Here is a 20,454-nt window from a genome sequence, read left to right on the forward strand (position 1 = left end):
CACATGCTGCGTCATCTTCCTCTTCCTTTAAGCGCTGTTTGAGTGACTGGCAGTGGGTGTGGCTGCACTGTGGTACTGACAGATCTAGCCCTGTCACTTGTCTTTGTGTCAGAAAGCCTGTGGGAGACAGGAAGCCAAGAATCAGAGTGGACAGAAAACAGACATTGGACCACACCTACAGCCCCGAGGCTCGACTGTGGAACGCCACAGCTCACAACTTTAACTTGTCACAGGATTCATTGGCATAGACCCAACCACACAACTTTTGCTTTCTGAAAGTGTGCTGTCAATTTCAGTAAGAGATTTCAAAGTCAAACAAAGACAAACCAAAGCTATTCAAGAAAAAATATACAATATATTTGTTGTAGAAATGTGTACAGAATGTCTTGGACATTTGGTTTTACAGACTATACATACGGGTCAAAATGGGGTCACTTTCGCATCCTTCATGAATTTGAGAAAATGGTCCCAGACCCCTTAACAACCACATTTTAATAACATACCAAACAAAACAGCCCTTGGATGCACTTTAAGAGGCCATGACAAGATACAGATGCCTTGTATAAAAATCCCTGAAAATGTCTCTCTGTGAGGTAAGAACACATTATTCAAACTCATTTCCTTTCATTCCCTCTCAATCATCAAACTCATTCATTTGTTCTGACACAAGACTGGCAATACAGAACAGCTAATTACACATCATGCTTCCCTTAACATTAATGTGCCACAGAAGGAATAGCTGCAGCCTGAAGACTGTCAGAGTAAAAAAATAGGGTGGACATTCATTCCTTTATACACTGATTACTTACATCTTTGTTCAGTTGTGGCAAAAACTATACCTATACACTATACCAGGGCTGGATGTCAAGACAGATCTCGAATTTGTTTAGGTTTCAATTCACAAGATCCCAAATCATTTTTTTTTTTTGGTTTGATTTGATTCCTGATGAATATTCTACATTCAACAAGTGAGCAACACTGTTGTTTAGTTGAATATAAAATTGTGTAAAGTGCTTATTAGCTAAATTGTAAACATATTTCTCTATTATAAAACTATGGACCACTGATTTATCTCTCTTGAAAAATGCAAAAAGACTAAAATTTATACAAATGTATATTATGTTAGGCATATGTGTGCAAAACACACATAATATTAAAAAACCTGCACCACTTACAAGGGTGCCATCATTATACATATTTTGGAAATAAATGCTACCCCATACAGCTACATGTGGACTAACTAAATACAGACCTCCACTTTAATGATCACTTAGAGCACAGACTGGGCAGACACTGAGAGTCTTCCCACTAATCCCTCTGCACTGTTTGTGCTGACAAGATATCAGACTGAATGAAGTACAATCAACACACTGTTCACTTGACTTCCACTGCCTCACATCACATAGCCAGGGACTCTTCAACAAGCACAAACTGAGAGCTCAGATCAGTATGGAGAGTCTTTTTCAGTCTATCCCTTTTGTAGATACGATCTATAAATTTGCTAGAGTGAGCGAATCATCCTGAGCAATGTCCTGTAAACTGTGGTGGGTCTGTATAGTCTGGAACTGACCGTTTACAGGTGTGTCGTGACTCAAGCTAGCTAACGTAGCCAGTTATCATCTAACTTAAAATAACTTTTTGTGCAGGTTCTAAGAAACCCAATTTCCAAAAAGTAGGTATTTTGCTGAATCACCTACAATAAGGAACTAGTGCATACACAAACCATGTAGTACAGATATACAGGATTACTGAGAAAAGGCGCAAATGCAAAGATTGATTATGGGATTGCAAGATTTGATATGGGATCATAAAAACAGGGATTTATCAAAAAATGTTTTTGATTTTAAATCCAGCCCTACAATATAGCTCAACTCATTAAATGACATAGAGTTCAATTTCAGTTTTAGGTATGGTCAAGGCCTCAACAATGACAGGCAATATGATGCAAAGGTTACAAAACAAGGTCCGTTGTAGAACAGAATTATATGCAAATAATGCAGTTACAAGCAACAGAATGAATAGGAGGGTTTCTGAAGTGTAAACTGCTTTAACTTTGCTATTTCACAACAAGTGGCCACTTAGCTAATATCATAATTTTTACCAGATATTAGTTAAGGTGTTCTGACTAAAAGAAGCACAAGAACAACTGCTACTCTATGGTTACTCCATTCTGTTGCAAGATTACTGCAAACAGTCATGAGAAGAAAAACACAACAATTCAAGGCCGGATCACTGTAGTAGCTTATGTCTCTCATCTACAGTACCATCAAAACATCTCAGATTGGTCCCCAGAAAACATTCTGATTGGCTAAAGACTCCTTTTAGACCATCAAGGCAATAATCAAGTGATACAAAGAAATACAACATCAACTTTACAGCTGGTGAATAATAAGTAACAGTCAAACAATAGATTTAATAGAAAAGTTATTAATTGTCCTGCTATTATGGCTGTCCATGGCCATTCATCAGTGCCATGTATCGTGGATAGTAAAATTCATCCTTGTATTAGATGTTAAGGCATGTTCTCTGCACTGGTCATTTAACAAGTCAGTGTTGTTCCTTTAGAAGCAGAAATACTGTGAATGACTTGCTGTTTGTGTCAGATATTTAAGCATCTGACAGACTCAGAAAACCTCAAAGACACTATAGGAAACAACAAAAAAGCTGTCTGATAGTCCGATCGATCTCATGTCGACTCCAGTGTGTCCAGCTGGAAGACATTGTGATTGGTCGGTGTGGTGAAGAAGAGCTGCTCCTTGTTGGTAGAGCGGTTATCACATGGACTGTGCAGCCCCAGCGTCCTCTCAAAGTCCAGGAGCTGACCCATGAAGTTGAAGTTAGGGGAAATGTTGGACTTCTTCCTCTTTACAAAGTCATAAGCATCGTTGAGGGAAAGGTTGAGTCTCTGCATCAGGTAGGCCACAGTGACTGTGACTGAGCGACTGATGCCGGCCAAGCAGTGGACCAGGATGCCGCACTGCTTCGACCGAGCCTCATCTGTGACAGGAAGGGAAAACTGGAGTCAACAGAGAGTTATCCACTGACAGCTATTACAGAACAGCAAGCATATTCTTTTAGTTCTCAGACTCTAAACAATACTTTCACTGATTAATATTTTCCTTTACTACACTGTTCAAGAAATTTTTAGTAGTTGTCAATGTTCTGCCTCTCTGGTGACATAACTCACACTGTCAGTGGCACAATAATGGCATTGTAAACCTCTGCTGTTGACTGAGAGGCTCAAGTCGTGTTTTAACAGTTCATTTGACCTAGAAGACTGTGTAACTAATATCCTGTTAGTTACAGACAGCGGCAGACAAACGTCAACTTAAAAACACTACGCCTAGCGTGTGACCCTGCAATCAAACAAAACCCCAGAGAGTGGAAACAGCATTTCCTTCCTCGTTCTACCTCTAAACCTTTTTGGAAACTAGTTCATCTCACAAAGCCCTGCTGCCACCAAACAAACAAGTCAAGAGCTGTGGTTTCAGGTGCAGTTGTGGTGACAGACTACGAATCAAAAGTGAAAGTGAAACAAAATGTTGTCGTGCTACTAAAAAACAAACGAAAAGATGTGTTCAGTTTCAGGATTAATGGGTTGCTCTGTATAAAAGCAATTCACTGCCACAACAGCTGATAGCGACCTACACAAGTGGTTAGAGAGGGAACCTTTATCATGGCTCACTGTAGAAACTGCAAATGACTTGTAAAAAGAGACTCAATCACCCACTGGTCACACAGAAGTTTGCTAAATAATCATTGTCATTAAAAATATTTAGAAGTGTTGATTATTACTTTATCATTAAACAACATCGGAAAACAATGAATGACTTGATTCGCTGCCTCACACACACACGAACATATTTCCAGTTATTGACTTACCTATAAATGATATGGCCTCTGGGAAGAACTGGGACAGGTTCTGACTCCAGTGGTCTGAAATGGGAATCTGTTTGTACCTGAAGTGGCCATCATGCTCAAACATGTTGGGGAGATTGGGTGTGACATTCAGGATGTATTTGATGTTGTACTGGCCCAGCACGTCTAGGTTAGTGGAGTCTTTGGCGCAGCCCAGGTAAAGGTAGGGGAGGATCTCCACAGGGAAGGCAGGCTGATTGCTGGGGATGGGGCTCTCTTCAGGCTCTGTGGCACTGCTCGGATCTCGATCGGACTCCCCGTCGGAACAATCTGAGCTGATCCGGAGATTTCCAAAGCCCAGAGCTGAGAGGGGAGGAGAGGAGCTGGGACAGGAGCTGTCGAGCAGAGTCTCACAGTGTTCTGGGTACTCTGTGTGAAACTTTACAAATCCACCTGGACAAGAGCCACAACACAACAACCAAGTCACATGTAAGCATGTGAAGTGCTTTAAAGAAAAGGACAGCTCATATAACTAGTTGATTTCAGTCCTGTAGAAAAGGCCTGGGTCCTGAAGCAGAGCTGTGAAGAGGGAGCTCAAGTTCCCCCCAAAAACACCATTCATGAAATGCATGTCTGTTCCTGCTAGAGCGAAACATGGCGCAGCCATTTTGGTATTTTAATTGAGAATCTCAGTGACACAACACACAAAGTGAACAGCACAAACCGCAGACCCGCAACTTTGCGTGAACCTCGGCGCTGACGCAACGTCAACAGAAAGAACCACAACAAGCGCCAGGGTCTCCACGAGTGTTACGGTGCAAAACTCGGCATGTGGAAAGTTTAAAACCCCTTCACGTAAAAACTCCTGCTAACGTCTCTTCAAAGTATAATCGTGGGGGTTCATTTAATGCAAAGACAGAAACTTGCCCGAGACTCGCAACATTTTAACTTAGTGATCGAATAAAACGTCTCACAGCCACGCCATTAAAATACGAAGCTTATATATATATATATATATTTATATATATATATATATAGCCACTGATGTATATAACTATATATATATATATACATACATTAAAGTGCAATTACATAGTTGTTTAGGATGATTTAAAATTATTACCTTCCAAGTAAAAGGCTTTACAGCCGTCGTCCCATAGTTTTTGAAGAAGCAGACCCAGAACCGATGCTGGAGCGCCACTTTCCTGCCAGTCCACCGTGCTCTCGTCGTACAGGACGACCGTGTCCGTTTGGCACCGTCTGATGAACTTCTCCTTATCCTCGTGGCTCGGGATGATAGTCCGGATGGGTATGTTGCCCTTTTTGAACCTGCGGAGCATGAGCCCCGGTATGGCCAGGTTTATGGCGGTCTCTATGTGGGATGATTCATAGAGCTCATGTGAGCGGCAGTCCAGCAGGAGCAGAGAAGTGCCTCCGGACTCCAACTCCAGCTGCAGCCACTCCACGCTTTTACTCGGCCTCACATTAGACATAGCGGACTCAATATCATACTAACTACATGCAAGCGCAAACGCGTACTACATGGCCCAGCACAGGACGACAAACTAACTACATTTCGCCCGGAGAGAAAAGAAGAAGCGTTAAATGTTGCCCGGCCAGTGCATGGCGCTTCAGCTTCAGCGAAGAGATTTCTCCCTTTTCCTCTTCTCTCTTTCCATCAACCAGCCAGGCTGACTTCCCCCCGGCACCTATTTACACTTTAATTCACCCGATAAAAGTTTAAAATGAATGTTTTATAGCCTTTATCAACTTCAGCCACTCCACATCGTACCAGGGTCCATGCACATTGTTGTACCATTCCGACGCATGGGAGGTTTTTTTAGTTGACAGTAGAGCAGCTCAAGAGGGAGGAGTTTATTCTTTGTGATTTAAAGCCATAGCAGAAATATCAATAAGTTTAATATGAGTAGGTCCCAATGGAATCGTTTTGTCAATCACTAAAACACTGTCATCAAATTTATACAAGCTGAACATGATTCATACACTCTCCAAGGCATTCATTAGTTCTGCAGTAGGCTGCCAAATGTCTTTGTATTGACATTTTTTTTAAACTTTTATTGCTGTTATTAATGGCGGTTCAATGTGTGTCTGTTAGTAAATAAAATCAAATATAAACAAATAAATATATTGCATGATATTTGCAGATTTGCAACCTGTATGATACATAGCTGATATTGTGGGTGTCTCCTTGTTTCCACCTGTCAGTGCCTAACTATCTCTCACTGAAGCTAAATGCCTATGTGTAGTCTAATGTTAGTGCTGATGATACCCTTTCAAACAGAAATAATATAATATTATGTATTCTAGCTGCTTTAGATAACTAGGTACATACAGATTATATAAGTTCATAGAACAATCATAGCTATAAAAATATTATTTATTATTATTATCATTAGTACATTACACAGGATTACAAGTTTTCTTCCTTCACTGCCCTTTATTTAGTCTGTATCTTGAATTAGTGATGTGTTTGTTACAGAAGATTTCATTACGGAAGTATGCTGTTATCTTCTGTCATGATAATTTTTGTTATCATATTGGACCCACCCCTGAAACTGCCCTCTTCCTCAAGTGTCATTTTATTACTGAGGTGAAGTGTGTAACGAAAACCCTTTCTTTCTTTCCAGGCTCTTACCAAGCTATATTACATGGTGAGCAAGTATGTTGCTGCTGTACATTAGTGTCTTCTGGTGTGATGCATCCACAGCATTCCCATGGTTCACTGCTGATGTGAATAGTAATGCAAGAGCATGGTGAGGAGGAATAAGAGAGGGAGAGGGAGCGAGAGAGAAATGCGTGCGGTGGGAATCCAGCCGTGCAGCTCATCTGTCTGCACACGTGAGTGGGGGAGACACAGATGTGCAGAGCATTGGGATTAACACAGAACAGAGCGAAACCTGCACACACACACACACACACACACAAATGCTCTCAACCATAGACTAATCAGACACACAACAACAGGCATCCTATCATCCCCACACTACATCACACCACCATTTCAGCACCTGCCTACAATAGCCCACCTCCACTCCATATCAGGTGTTTGAAAACCAACACACACACATATTCCCTTGTAGCCCCTGATATCCACATGATTGCTGTTGAACTCTCCTCCAAGAAGTGTGGAGGTGTCAGACCTGTCCTCAGACCTTTCACAGTAAGGAACTGAGCAGCCTGCATCAACTTAAGAGAGTCAGGGAGGAATGAAGGGAATAAATTAAAACCATGACCCAAGGAGTCTTTCCTGAATTACTGGATTTACTATATATGAAGTAAGATTTGGTTTATGGGAAAGGACAAATTTAAAGGTTTACAGTAATCAAATCCAAGAACAACATGGAGCTGTATGGTCCTCTGTATAATAAATGTGGCTCATTATTTCAAACCAATCCAACATGGAGCAGGAGATTTAAATTAAAATTCATAAAAATCAACTGATTGATATTCTTAGCTGGATGGACTTGCATGACAGCGTTGGTCACCTGACTGCTCCACTTCCATCAACAGTTTGGTTACATAATGTGCTACAAACGTGAGCTCATAGTAGCTATTTCTCTCAGAGGAAAGATCTTTCAGGTTTTTCATGTCAAGTCAAGTGAGGGTTTTCACGCATACCCAGCAGGCACACAGACACACTCCTGTCATGTGCAGATGTACAGGGGGAAGCATGCAAAGATCAGACAGATGGGGGGGGTGGGCTTCCTCTCCTTTGATGTTTATTTGCATGTGGGAGTTAAAGACTTTAATTCAAGTAATTTAATAGTATATGTAAGTAATTTACTAGCAATTCCATCTAACTATTATCTAATGTCATAAAATTGAAATGAAAATGCTGTGTAAAATAAGGCTGCTACACTAATGACAGATAAATCTGACAATTCCATTCACGCTCCACATATCTTATTTTGAAACATGCAGTGACAAACACATGGAAGTGTATCTGATCCATTTTATTACCACCAAAGCAATATCACACATTATTTAGGTGGAAACATAATATCATGTCCTCTATTGATACCATCTAGTGGTTCATCGTGAAAGCTGCTGCACAGCTACAGTATGACTCATCTGCAAAGGGAGGAGGTGTCTGACGTCACAGCCTCACAGCTGCAAACAGGAGACCCAGAGTGCCTCCATGTGGTGAAACTGAGACCACTATGAAATACGTTTCATTAATGAATGACCAGATGACCATAAACCAGCCCTTAAGTTGATTATACATAATGCATACCTTTTTGTTAAATTAGTAAGATATTCAATTTTAAAAAATCTAAACTGTACAATATGTTATAATAGGTTATTTATGTTAAATATGTGTTTATTGAATGAATAATTTTATTCTTTTGTATAAATTTATTATATGTAAACCTAAAGGACCTGTATCTTACACCACCATAGACCTAAATTATAGATGGGAAATTACAAGTATGTATAAATGTTTAGCTTTTTGAAAATGATTTGACTAACTGCTTACAGATGTATTGGCTGATTCATTAAAAAAGCCACATGTCTTAGATAGCCATGTAGCTCCATGTAGCTCCATGTAGCTCCATACAGACCCTTTCTGGAAGCAAATTATGTGTAATATTTGCCCACAGTGTATCATGATGTGTTGGTTCAGGGCCTCATTTATTTATAGCCATGGGAAAAGTATCACATTTTCACATATAAATGAAATCAGTGAATGTACAGGGCATAATCAATACATATAAAATGGAATACACAAAAGAAAAAGAACACTTTATTGGTGACAGATTATTTTATGCGTAGTTTGTATGTTAGCAGGATTTAGCATTTGACAGTTATCAAGCTACTGCTGATATCATGTGACTGAGCTCTGAGAAATAAGTCTTCTCTCGCTCACTCATCAGCTCAAAGTGAAGAGGCTGCTGGCAGAAGTTACACTCTGCTGAGGATTGCAGGCACAGCTCCAAACCCACCTCCTTCCATGTCTTCACCAGACAGTCTGTGGATACGAAGCAGGAAAACAAATCATAAATCACTGCCATAAATTATGTATGTTAAAAGTACCCCAAAGCATAAACAGAGTGAAAATAATTACTATGTGATAATATAAATATATATTATTGGGCTTTTAAATAATCTTGGCACACAGAGACTGTAACATACTGAGACATTTCAGCACCTCTGCTACAATAATAATGAGGTTAAGTACTGAGAATATTAACTACATTTAGTCTTTAATTTTCCATAAAGATTTTACATCCTGCTCACATTTTATAAACCAGATTGTTCAGTGCAACAAGAAATGCTTCACTGCTTAATTTCTCAAATGTTTAATATTCACAAATCATTAACAAAGGTTCTAAAAAGGTCCATCCTTGAATATTTCATGCTCTTCAGTAGCAGTGGACACACAGTACCAACAAAGTAGTACATCATCTGAGGAGTGTGGTGTGGTGTGGGTATAATGCGCAGCAGCTCCTCTCCTTTAGCCACAGTGGGGTAGTTTATTGCCTGAACATAGATGTTGTAATGAGACATCATCATGTCACAGATCTTAGTGTTCTTCTCTGCGTCTGCAACCTGCCAAACACACACAGACTCACATTTAGTGCTGGCAATAAAACTGGCCTAATATCTAATCATACAGAAAACTTCAAATATACACCTATGGTATAGTAGTGTTGTGTTGCCTTGTGATTAGAGAACATGTCCTGTTAGTGGTCAATCCCTGCATAAGCACCGGTTCAACAAATGCTGCATTTATTCAACGTGTGAAGTTAAAGGCAATTAGAATTGCTTCAAATCTAAATACATACTCAGTTGCAGTTGTTTATTAGGTACATCTTCATGATGATAGGATTTAATGCAGGACTGTTGTCCTAGATTGTATTAGTTTTAGCTAAGTGTACCTAATAAAATGGCAAGTGTATATCATTTTTCCATGACCTAGGTGACTGGGATAAATTAGACGTTTTCGTACCTGGACAGGAATAATGTGGCTAGGGCACTGGACCACGGGAAGGCCCGAGCTCACCAGCATCTGCCGGAGCAGCCTGATGCTCCTCTGATGTTTTCTTCTTAGCATCCGACCTTCGTCACTTTTCAGGATCTTGATGGATTCCTTAGCCCCTGCAAGCAGCATTGGGGGCAGGGAGGTGGTGAAGATGAAACCTGCAGCACAGGAGCGGACTGTGTCCACCACAGCTCTGGTGCTGGCAATGTAGCCACCCATGCAGCCGAATGCTTTGCCTAGAAACGAAACCCATAAAAGGTCAGAGAGGCACAGATGCAACAGACAAGAAATGTTTCCCTTTAGTGAAGCTTTGACTTACCAAGAGTGCCAGAAATGATGTCCATCTTGTGCATGACTCCGTCTCTGTCCCCAATCCCGCCTCCTCTGGGCCCATATAACCCCACAGCATGTACTTCATCCACAAAGGTAATAGCACCAAACTTGTGGGCAATGTCACACATCTCTTCTAGTGAGCACATAGATCCTGTCGGGATCACAGTGAGCACTACATTGCTTAAGATTACTTATGATATAAAATAGAAAAGACATTGCACTGAGACTTAGTGCCAGGGCCGTGTACTTACCGTCCATTGAATGCACTGTCTCAAAGGCCACAATCTTTGGAACTGAGGAGTCTGACTTCTCAAGCAGCTCCTGTAAGTGGCTGACATCATTGTGACGGAAAATAAACTTCCTGGCCCCACTGTTTCTTATACCCTGAATCATTGAGGCATGGTTGCCAGCATCAGAGAAGATTTCACAACCTAGAGTAAACAAACAAACAAAAAAAAGCTCTTTCTTAAAATCTCTGCCATAGATTTCAATGTAGTTCCAAAATGATGTGATCAAGTACATTACAATTTTGTAGCACATGTTTCAACATTTCCAAGCTTTATTTAATTTTTCTTTACCTGGGAGCATTTTCGCCAGAGTAAACAATGTGGAATCATTTGCTACAAAGCAGGAGGTGAACAGCAGGGCAGCATCCTTTCTGTGCAGGTCAGCGAGCTCAGATTCAAGTTCCACGTGGAATTTACTCGTCCCTGAAATGTTTCGTGTGCCTCCTGCACCAGCACCATGACTTCGTACAGCCTCGCTTGGAGATAAAAAATGGAGAGTTTATTTTGTTGAAAGTACCTTTGTTTCATACTTGACACCTATCACTAATAGCTGATCTGTGTGCCTACTTACATGATAGCCTGGGTGACTTTGGGGTGACAGCTCATGCCGAGGTAGTCATTGCTGCACCACACAGACACATCCCTCTTTGAATGGAAAGATTTGGAGTAGTGTTCTGCCATGGGGAACGAGGAGGCCCGTCTGTTCACTGTCTTAAAAACCCTGTATGTGTGATCTCTCTTCTTGCTTTCAATCTTCTTTTCAAAAAAGTTGTCATACTGGAAGGTGGCAACTAACAGAGGAAAATGGGAGGAGGGTTTTATAAATTAAAAAAATCTTCTATATTCTTTGTGAACTATTCTGCATTAAGAATAATTTGGATTTTTTACCTTTAGGCAAATTGTCCTTTATCAGGTGAGATACTTTGGAAGACATTGACTTAAAAAGGTTTTTGGGTAGCACTGCATTGGCCTTGTCTGACTTGATTAGATCCACAACTGATAAATCCACATATGTTGTCCCTGTTCAAGAAAGAAGCACACTGTTAATGATCTCGAAAACAATACATGACGTTCATGTGCTATGCACTTTACACCAGAGTGTGCATGCTCAAAACAAGGACATTTCAAGATTTGCAATTTCCAATTGTATGGGTATCTAATTACAGCTTACCTGTGCAGAAAGAGTGCATCTCTTGGACGTCCTCCTGCAGCTCCACGCTGGCTTCTCTAATTAACCTGTTGTTTTCCTGTTCCATCTCTGCAGCCATGAAAGGGCATTTAGAGCCTACAGCCTGGCCAGCTGGTGGAGTTGTGTTCCCTGGAAGCAACTGGACGTTATGATTTGGATATACAGAACACAGGGCTAAATTTCTAAATTATATTCAATCCACTAAATAGGAATATATATCATTCATTTGAATTTAAATTATCATTAATGTGACAGTATAATAGGATGCACTAATAAAAGTAATGGTCACCTTAAAACTGACCGTCATTTGATAAAGTGCCTTTGAAATCAGAGGCTGATGAAGACAGAGCTTTGGCTGCAGGTTCGTAGGCCAGGTTCATCATGACAGGGCAAGTTTGGGCATAGCTCACCACTGATGATTTCCTAGCCTGCTGCGTGAAATCACTAGGAACAACAGTCAGGAAAGGACACTGGTGGATCACGGTGTCTATATGGAATATTTTTGACCTAAACAGGAAAGAAATAAAAAATGGGACAGTTAAAAATCTGTCAAAACACTTTGACAAGAGAAGCAGAACAGACATCCCTGACATATATTTCATAAAGGTCAGATTAGTTGAATTATGTAAGCTTCATCAACCATGTGCAAAAACAACATTTTACATTTAAGAATGTTTTCTACCTAAGCCACAAACATGCTGCTTTATCATCCTTCCTCTCAGTTGTCTACTAAATGTCATGCAGTTATTTTTTTTTTTACCTGAATACATCCCAGTACATCTTGATGTAACAGATGAAAAATGCCTTGCAAAACATGACTGGCTGCACACTGATCTATGACTGGTGAGACCAGAATAGATGCTATGTTAAAAACCCAAGAGACTGCTTTCATTCATTCTGTTCTGTAGTCAGCTGCCCATGACATGTGGAAAAGAGAAGGATCCTCAAGGATCTGTGTTGCTACATGTGTGTAGACAGTAAAGGAGCCATCTGGCTTCTATTTTTTAAAACAGATGCTTGAATTATAACAAACTGAGCTCCCAGCATCCCTTATATTACAAAACTGAAAGGGGCTGGGTTACTGTTACAGAACCTGTCCACAAATTTGACGCCACATATTTTGATATCTTCTTTATATTGTCAATTAACAATTTGTAAATATTGTGTTTCTGAAAATGGATGGTTTTGAAGTAACTGACTATTTTATTAAGCCAAAATGAACTGTACACTAAACTTTCATTTACATCACATATTTAAACAAATGGCATAACACATTCCACATAATTTATGATGCAATGCCAAAAAATATCTGTATGCAGTTACTTTTCAGGTAGCCTCATCTCTTTAGTGTGGTTTTGCAGCAATAAATTGCCTCAGTGTCACATATGAGACCTGGAATGGTTGAAAGCTGCTCATCCCAAGACTATAAACACATTTACAGCTTTTTACCTATGAGGTGTTTTGCATCAAAAAGCGAGCCGATAGTGGGCTCTTTACCTCTTCTAACCCTGATGAGCCCGCTGTTTCCACCTGCTGGAGAACAACAGCAGGAAGCTGGTTTAATTTACATTAATAAGTGAACAGTCTCAGATTTAAAACCACTAAATCATCTTCCTAATCTGTCTACTTGCAATCTTTGCTCCATAATGCATTGTGGTGTTTGGTGATGGTTAACTATGCAACAGCAGGTCCAAACATCATAGCAACATAAACAAGGACACCAAAAAACATGATTTGGGATTACAGTAGTTTTAATATTATGAGAAATTTCTGAAACAGTTAGAAAATGAAAACACATTCACTGATAAATATGCAAACATTACAAAGCAAAGAAACTCAAATAAACATTTTATTATTTCCTGGGGTCAGGGGAGTTTAATTCTCCTTCCACTAGGTGGTAGCATTGTGCTTATACCCAGCCTCCATAACGCAGCTTGTTGGGCAGGTATGTGCTGGTGAGGAAATCAGGAGAGATGGCTGCCAGGGACTGTATTTCAGCCTTGACCTTTGTCTGCTGCATCAGTTCCATCTACAACAAGATCAGACATGCCTTTTTAATAAGCATGTAACAGGAAACCAAGCAAACAAGCATAAATCATCAGGTATTTATCTCTCCACAAAAGAAGGACTATTTTGTTATCCTCAGTACCAGCAGGCTGAGGGTCGTCTCCCTGACATTCCTCCACCATGTGTCACATACGCAAAATATTCAAACCTCTGAGAAAGAACTTTTTTGAAAGAGGGGCAGGGAGCTTTAAGTAAGACTAACATTATGTCAAACAGACCCACAAAAGGTGAGCGTGGGAGGTTATTATCTCCCATTATCCTTTTTACTGATGTCATACTGACTCTTCAAACTGACATTCATCCAACTGGTTCATGCGTTTTTAATACTTTAATAGGACAAAAACATCTTTGAAATCTCACACTGGCAAAATTTACAACTAGAAAAGATCTATCCATAGAAGAACACAAATACACAATATTCCATTCATTCACTCCTTCTTTATGGAATTTTCCATTCTTCTCTCACCTCTTTCTGCCAGCCTGGCTGACTGGTTAAGTAGGGCCTTTTGAGGAGGCTGTTGAGTTTGCTTTCATCTCTCTTGCTGAGGGGTGTCAGGGCGTCATCAGGAACCCGCAACCTTGACAAATAAAATGTTGGTTTTACTGCTCTTAACCTATTCATTTCTTGGAAATGACAGTAGCTAGCAGACTGTCCTTTAGATGGATGCGATTCCTACGATGTGTTTACTCCGATTTTTAATAGACTCCTCACAGAGTTATTATGTGCATGTTTAGGGGCAAAAAACTGGACAGACTACAATTAAATGTATGTCAAAAAGCCATTTGAGCTAAAGGGGATATATACTTAAAATTCAATATGCTCTTAGATGCAGTTCCTCAGAGAAAAAATAAGTGAGGGCAACAGCAACAGAAACCAAAACAAACAATCTAAATGTCCCCAGAATATAATCCCAATTAGAGACAGGAGGAGGAAATAGGAAGTAGCGAATGCTGAGTCCAAACCTCTGGAGGTCAGAGGGGAGGAGGCCTAGCCACATAACGCTGGGGACGGTCAGACTGTGGGCCTCAAACGACATGGCCTGTGGAAAAATCCGTGCACACACAAACACGCCCAGTCACACACACACAGAGACACAACATGCCTATATGCAACATGCATCTCAAATAAACAGATAATCAGCACCATACCTACATAATGCGGTTATGTCCAAACCATGCTCACAACAAAGATAATGAACACAAGGATGATAACAAAAACATTGCAGGGATCAACAGACATGTCAAAATAATCACTCGTTTTCGGTCCATACCGTGTCAGTTCAAATATTCTGAGATGGTTGATTGATCCATTTTTACTTAAGAAAGGCATAATTACATGCAGCTAACAGGGACACACTGAACAGACCACATAAGATAATATACAGTACAGGAATAACTGGCATGGTGGGACTCACCACTGATCCGTACTTGTAGATACACATGATCTCAATGCCTGAAAAAATCAGACGGTGAGGAGGAGACAGAGACATGCTGCAATCACCAACATACCAGAGCAATTATCCTCTGAGATCTGTAACTGAGCTCAGAACAAAGTAAGGCATTACATATGTGTCTCGCCATGCAATGGGAATAGGGTTAGCGGTATGGAGACTGACGGAAACAGTCATCCCAGCGGAAATAATAGCTAGACTAGGTACCATGACGCACCAGACAGGTGCTAACAGCTTAGTGGGATAACCCTATTGTGTGTGTGTGTGTGTGTATATGTGTCTGTGTATGGTGAAAGAAAGATAATCAACTGTTGAAAATTTTTGGAACTATGTGAATTATGTGTAAACTAATTGCACTCAGGCAGATGATGTGTACCATGAGGGTCAGCATCCACCAGAGCAAAGATGGGGATGTGGAGCGTGTCCCAAAGCTTCCTCACCATCAACCTGCTGTTCACATCTGGCATGCCTTTACCCTGATTCACACAAACACCCCTGTTATGTATAGAGAACACTGATACAGCTCGTATTTAAAAAGAGACAACATTCAAAACCACACTGTAATTATGATGCAAGGAGAGAGTTTTGTGCAGAAATTGTCATCCAGGAGTCTCTGGAAGGTTGCATCCTTCTCAACTATCATCACAAATTTTGCAGATGATACAATATCTGAACATGGTCAAGACAAACATACACCCTGTAATCATACTGTATAAATATAGATGAAATGAGACATTCCTATAAGCATGTAAGAGTTACAAAAAATAAGCATATATAAACAAATAACAGTTGAAAGAAATACACATTTTTCTTAAGCAGACAAAGGATACTTCTAATTCCACCAATGTTTGATGAAACTGCAACAGCCTAAAACAAAACACAGGCATAAAAATGGATTTAACCAGTAAAAGATGTCCAACAATAAATGTATTCCTTTGTACTATAAACCTTAGTAAAACTACTACTTTGTTGACTGTAAGGCATCCTGCGGAGTTGTTGATGCCTCATGGGGCTACAGAGCAATGTTTGCATATTGTTTGCATCACATGTTCTACCAGCAGGGACAAACATTTCTGTCGACAGCAGAGGGTGGTAAGATGGTGCCAGTAATGTGCCAGAAACTCCGGCAGTGCAGCAGACATTTGAAAAAGCAGTTTTGAAAAAGGCAGGAAATTTGTCCTCATAATTAAAAATATAAATAAACCAAAATATTGCAATGTAGACTCCCCAGGATATCCTTAAGTTATACTTGATTCCATGTTTCTCAGTGTAGTAACATCTGTTTCAGTCAATAGAACAGTTGTTGTCTGTTCATAGGACATACGTTAGAGCTGGAATGACAGTCGATTCGTGTGCCGTCCTCCTCCAGGTAACACAGATCTCCTGAGATTAATCCCTTGGATGTGGCCAACTAGTGAGGTAAAAGTTTACACATGCTCATATTAACACACATGCACACTTAAAGTCCAACCTCTTTGATTTCAGTGTTAATTCCACTTCTCTTTGATCAGAAAAACCATATTTTTTTCACTAGCGTGATATAAAGCAGAACAAAATGCTTAAAACACTGCACTACACTTTTCACAGAATGAATCTATGGGACCTGAACTAATAACACACATTTCAAAGAAAATTTGCTTTTATTGTGTGTTTTCTGCCACACAATCAGATTACATGTATAAATGGCCTTTAGATTAGCACTGACATACACACTCACCACATGAAGTGATCTGCGAGGAATCTTTAGCATGCAGGAGATATCATCCACTATTCTATCAACAGTTGTCTGTGAACCAAACAGCTGTGTATCGTTATAGTAAATGTCTCTGTGGAAACATGTAAACCTCGAGAGATTTAGCAAAAACCAAGAAAAACAAAACTGCTTCACTAAACAAATGGCCATGTACAGAATTTATCTAAATGTGAATTGATGGTCAAATGATAAGAAAGAACCTTTTTGTTGCATATGAGTTGCTCTGGACAAGTCTGTAGACAACTGAAAGAACCTTGAGAATTTGCGCTTGAAACAGGAACAAATAAAAGAAAATTAATTTTATCTTACACATTCAACATTGTAATTGGTATTATATCACATCTAAAAGGACTGGGGTGAATAAAACATTCTGCTCTTAATTAGGATATCCATGTGGTAAAAACTGATCCTTAAAAGCCTCTTTCAACATGTTCTGTCTCAGCCAATTTGTCACCTAAAACTAAGCCTGACTTTTACTGCCATTTGTGCAGTTTATGCATATGTTCACAATGAATACAAATGGAAGCCACGTGAAGAACAGTGAAGTAAAGCGTAAAGGTTCTATGACTAAGAGAAAGCCAGTTGTCAAGAACAGAAAAGAAGAACAAAAAGAAAACATAAGAGCGCTTGTGTCTTCTCACCAAATTTAGTGGCAGATGAAGGACAGTCACTTCTAATGGTGGTGATGGAACTTCCTGAACTCATTTGAAGCCCGATGGCACTGTCAAAACTTCAGTGGGAAGTAATGAAAGAAAAACATACTGAAATTCAAGTGGGAAAAAGCTATGAAAAGAGGCCATTAAAGTAAGCTACACATGTGTGTGCTACATTTACTTTTACAGCTTTGAAAATCAGCTACCACCTGTAATCCATCTAAAATTCCCCACACCCTGAGGGCTACCTGTGAGACGGCAGGAGGCCTCCCCCATACCTCACCGTCCTGATTCCTTGATGAAACCTTTAGTGCTTAGTCTGTTGGATTCTCACATTTGAAAGGATTGAGACTGAATGAGCTTTAATCTGTGCTAATGTTTGATCTAAACAAGACCAGACAGTCTGCTTTGTTCTGAGCATAAGGTCTATGCAGACTTGTTACTTTAAAGCACTTTGCAAATTTGTGTTTCTTCGTGTGTGTGGTGTAGTACTTTTCAGCTCCTTATCACTGTCATCTTTTGAGCTCAGGACATTATTTTAACTTCAGTCTCTCTCCAAGTTAAAAATTATATCTTTTTCCTGCCACATGGTTGTTGACACACTGTATAAATTAAGACAATTTTCTTTTTAAGGAAATTAAACAGCAATCAGATCATCTTGTGTGATCTGACCTTCCAAAAAACAATATTGGCATTTTTTCTTCATACAAAAGGACTGCTTGTGTTTTAAAGATCCTTTAAAGAGTAGTCAGCTTAGGTGATCCCAAAGATTTGATATGCCAAACAATTATAGTGTTCAGGGTGCAAAAACAACAACAACAAATAAACAAACAAAAACAAATCATCATGCTACACATTACCTGATATTGGCCCAGCTGGATCTGTTGGGCAGAGACAGGACAGGGGCCTCATTGTTGGACAGACTGGTCACTATTCCTAGTATAACATTTTCAATGTGGTTCAAAATTTCCTTGCTGAAAGTGAAAAAAACACTATGAATGACAGCATATCAAAAACATAAAATAATGCAAGTCAGCCCAGTTACCTAAAAAAAAACACACTAATTTCTGTCCCAAAACTGCTTTGAATGTGAGCTATTTTGGCCTAGCACAGGAGCTGTTTTTGTCCATGATGCCTTAGGTACAGTATAATGCATGTTGTCGTCCAGATGACATCAAGATATTTTCAATATTGCCATGAAGCAGTCCTCTTAACTGACTTGTAACAATGGTCAAATCCATCCAGAGATATGAAAGAGGAGGCTACTGTAGCAGGTTGTATAGTGGTATATTAGCTTTGGTCATCCCTGTATACAAAACACTGTTAAGCATCATCATCATTTCATTTTCTTTACTTTGGGGATGTATTTTGTTTTTTCACTCAATACAAGGGAGGTTCCTGCTCGTGGCTAAATTTATCTTCATAAAACAAAACTCAGGCACTTAAAGCCAAACTTAAAGTCAAACTTAAAGTCAACCCTATTTTTAAATAAAGAGAAAAAAAAAAGTTTTTTTTTCTTCTTTCTCATCCTACATCCGCAGGTGTGTCTGTGTGCACAAGTCTACATGCCCTAACATACTGTATTCATGTTTGTCCCAGTAAAGTTTATTTCGGGAAATATACTCATACTCTTATGGTTTAAGCAGCTCTACATGCTGTGGGTAGGTTAGACTACTTCAGCGTAGTCTGACTTTGTTTTTGGCACGTAATGTTAGCTAACTAATGTTAGCATGTCTTAGTGCGGCATATGTCGCTAACGATAGCTAACTGGGTATAACTAACATATTCGCAGTGTAGAGTAAATATATCAACTATATATATATATATATATATATATATATATATATATGTGTGTGTGCCTTAAACTTATCTTATCAGCTTTATAATAGTTACTTAGCTATATTTTAATTAAGCAAATGAAAACCAGCTGCCATTAAACCGAGAGCCAGGATGAGAGGCTAACGCTAGCTTAGCTAACCTAGCCGTAAACATTAGCCTAGCTACATTAGCAGGCAACCGGACCGGGCGACTGTGAACTTACGGACTGACTTCGACCTCCGCATGCTGACAGTCTGCCATGAGCTCCGCATTGTTCACTAGTTGAGCTCGGAGCCGGTCAACTCCAGAAAACAGGTCTGCTCCGTAGGAGTTCATCACCATGTGTCGTTATTGATACTACGTGCACCTGCAGGATAACATCTGGCTAACAGATCATTAGACCTTAATAGTATAACAGGTAGTGTTAGTTGTGATGATTTAAGTACATATTACTTGGTAATATGTATTGGTATTGGTATTGGTATTGCTGGTATTGTTGCTTTTTCTTAGAAAATGCAATTTGCAGACTCTTCGTTCAGTCTCTTTTGATTAGTTTTCTGACTTTATTTGCTCCCCCCTCCTGTTTGTGTTTGTGCAGTCAGTTGCCATGGTGGAGAATGTAGAAATACCAGACTGAATAATCTACAGTAAATAATGATGTCCTGACATGCACATAGCAGCCTGGAAATGACTACAAGAAGCTCCTAGTCTTCCTCTTCCAGCTAAAGGTTAGTATTGCTGCATCCATCAATAAGAGCCAGGAATGTGTGTGGCCTAGTTAGCACCTCATTGGTGTAAGATAGTAGGCCTATGGTGGCTGGGTTTGGAAAAATCTTTATTTGCACCCTCTGTGGCACTCAGTAATGAGACCCTTTATGTGAGCTTGCTGCTACTTGTCCAGAGGTGTGTCTACTGTAAGCCTGTGTTTCTGTTTGTGTGTGGTGGTTTCAGTAGGGTGGGTGGGAGCTAATTTGCTGTGGTTAGAGCCACAGAGAAACAAATATATACTGCATTTGTCAGCCATGTGGAAGTGATCTTTAA

The 20,454-nt window shown here is 39.8% G+C and overlaps 3 protein-coding genes across 3 annotated transcripts; all 3 read right to left on the minus strand.

Annotated features, from left to right (window-relative positions):
• Positions 1–331: 331 nt before the first annotated feature.
• Positions 332–5,698, minus strand: LOC113145821 (dual specificity protein phosphatase 7-like). Its single transcript, XM_026332919.2, has 3 exons — positions 4,982–5,698; positions 3,883–4,311; positions 332–2,997 (listed from the first exon to the last, which is right to left on the minus strand). The coding sequence occupies exons 1-3, from the start codon at positions 5,349–5,351 to the stop codon at positions 2,687–2,689; spliced, it is 1,110 nt and encodes a 369-aa protein (XP_026188704.1). The 5' UTR covers positions 5,352–5,698; the 3' UTR covers positions 332–2,686.
• Positions 5,699–8,687: 2,989 nt separating this feature from the next.
• On the minus strand, positions 8,688–12,487 carry LOC113145132 (5-aminolevulinate synthase, nonspecific, mitochondrial-like). Its single transcript, XM_026331529.1, has 11 exons — positions 12,432–12,487; positions 11,973–12,178; positions 11,654–11,845; positions 11,371–11,502; positions 11,054–11,273; positions 10,774–10,958; positions 10,447–10,626; positions 10,182–10,346; positions 9,830–10,098; positions 9,267–9,429; positions 8,688–8,848 (listed from the first exon to the last, which is right to left on the minus strand). Exons 1-11 carry the CDS (start codon positions 12,485–12,487, stop codon positions 8,688–8,690), a joined length of 1,929 nt encoding a protein of 642 aa, XP_026187314.1.
• A 1,093-nt stretch (positions 12,488–13,580) lies between these two features.
• On the minus strand, positions 13,581–19,749 carry spo11 (SPO11 initiator of meiotic double stranded breaks). The gene is made up of 13 exons (XM_026333110.1): positions 19,637–19,749; positions 18,456–18,569; positions 17,584–17,672; positions 17,143–17,209; positions 16,907–17,015; positions 16,514–16,600; positions 16,020–16,056; positions 15,749–15,858; positions 15,566–15,665; positions 15,154–15,191; positions 14,702–14,778; positions 14,205–14,316; positions 13,581–13,700 (listed from the first exon to the last, which is right to left on the minus strand). The coding sequence occupies exons 1-13, from the start codon at positions 19,747–19,749 to the stop codon at positions 13,581–13,583; spliced, it is 1,173 nt and encodes a 390-aa protein (XP_026188895.1).
• Positions 19,750–20,454: the final 705 nt, after the last annotated feature.

Source organism: Mastacembelus armatus, chromosome 7, assembly GCF_900324485.2.
Source record: "Mastacembelus armatus chromosome 7, fMasArm1.2, whole genome shotgun sequence".
Taxonomy (NCBI): domain Eukaryota; kingdom Metazoa; phylum Chordata; class Actinopteri; order Synbranchiformes; family Mastacembelidae; genus Mastacembelus; species Mastacembelus armatus.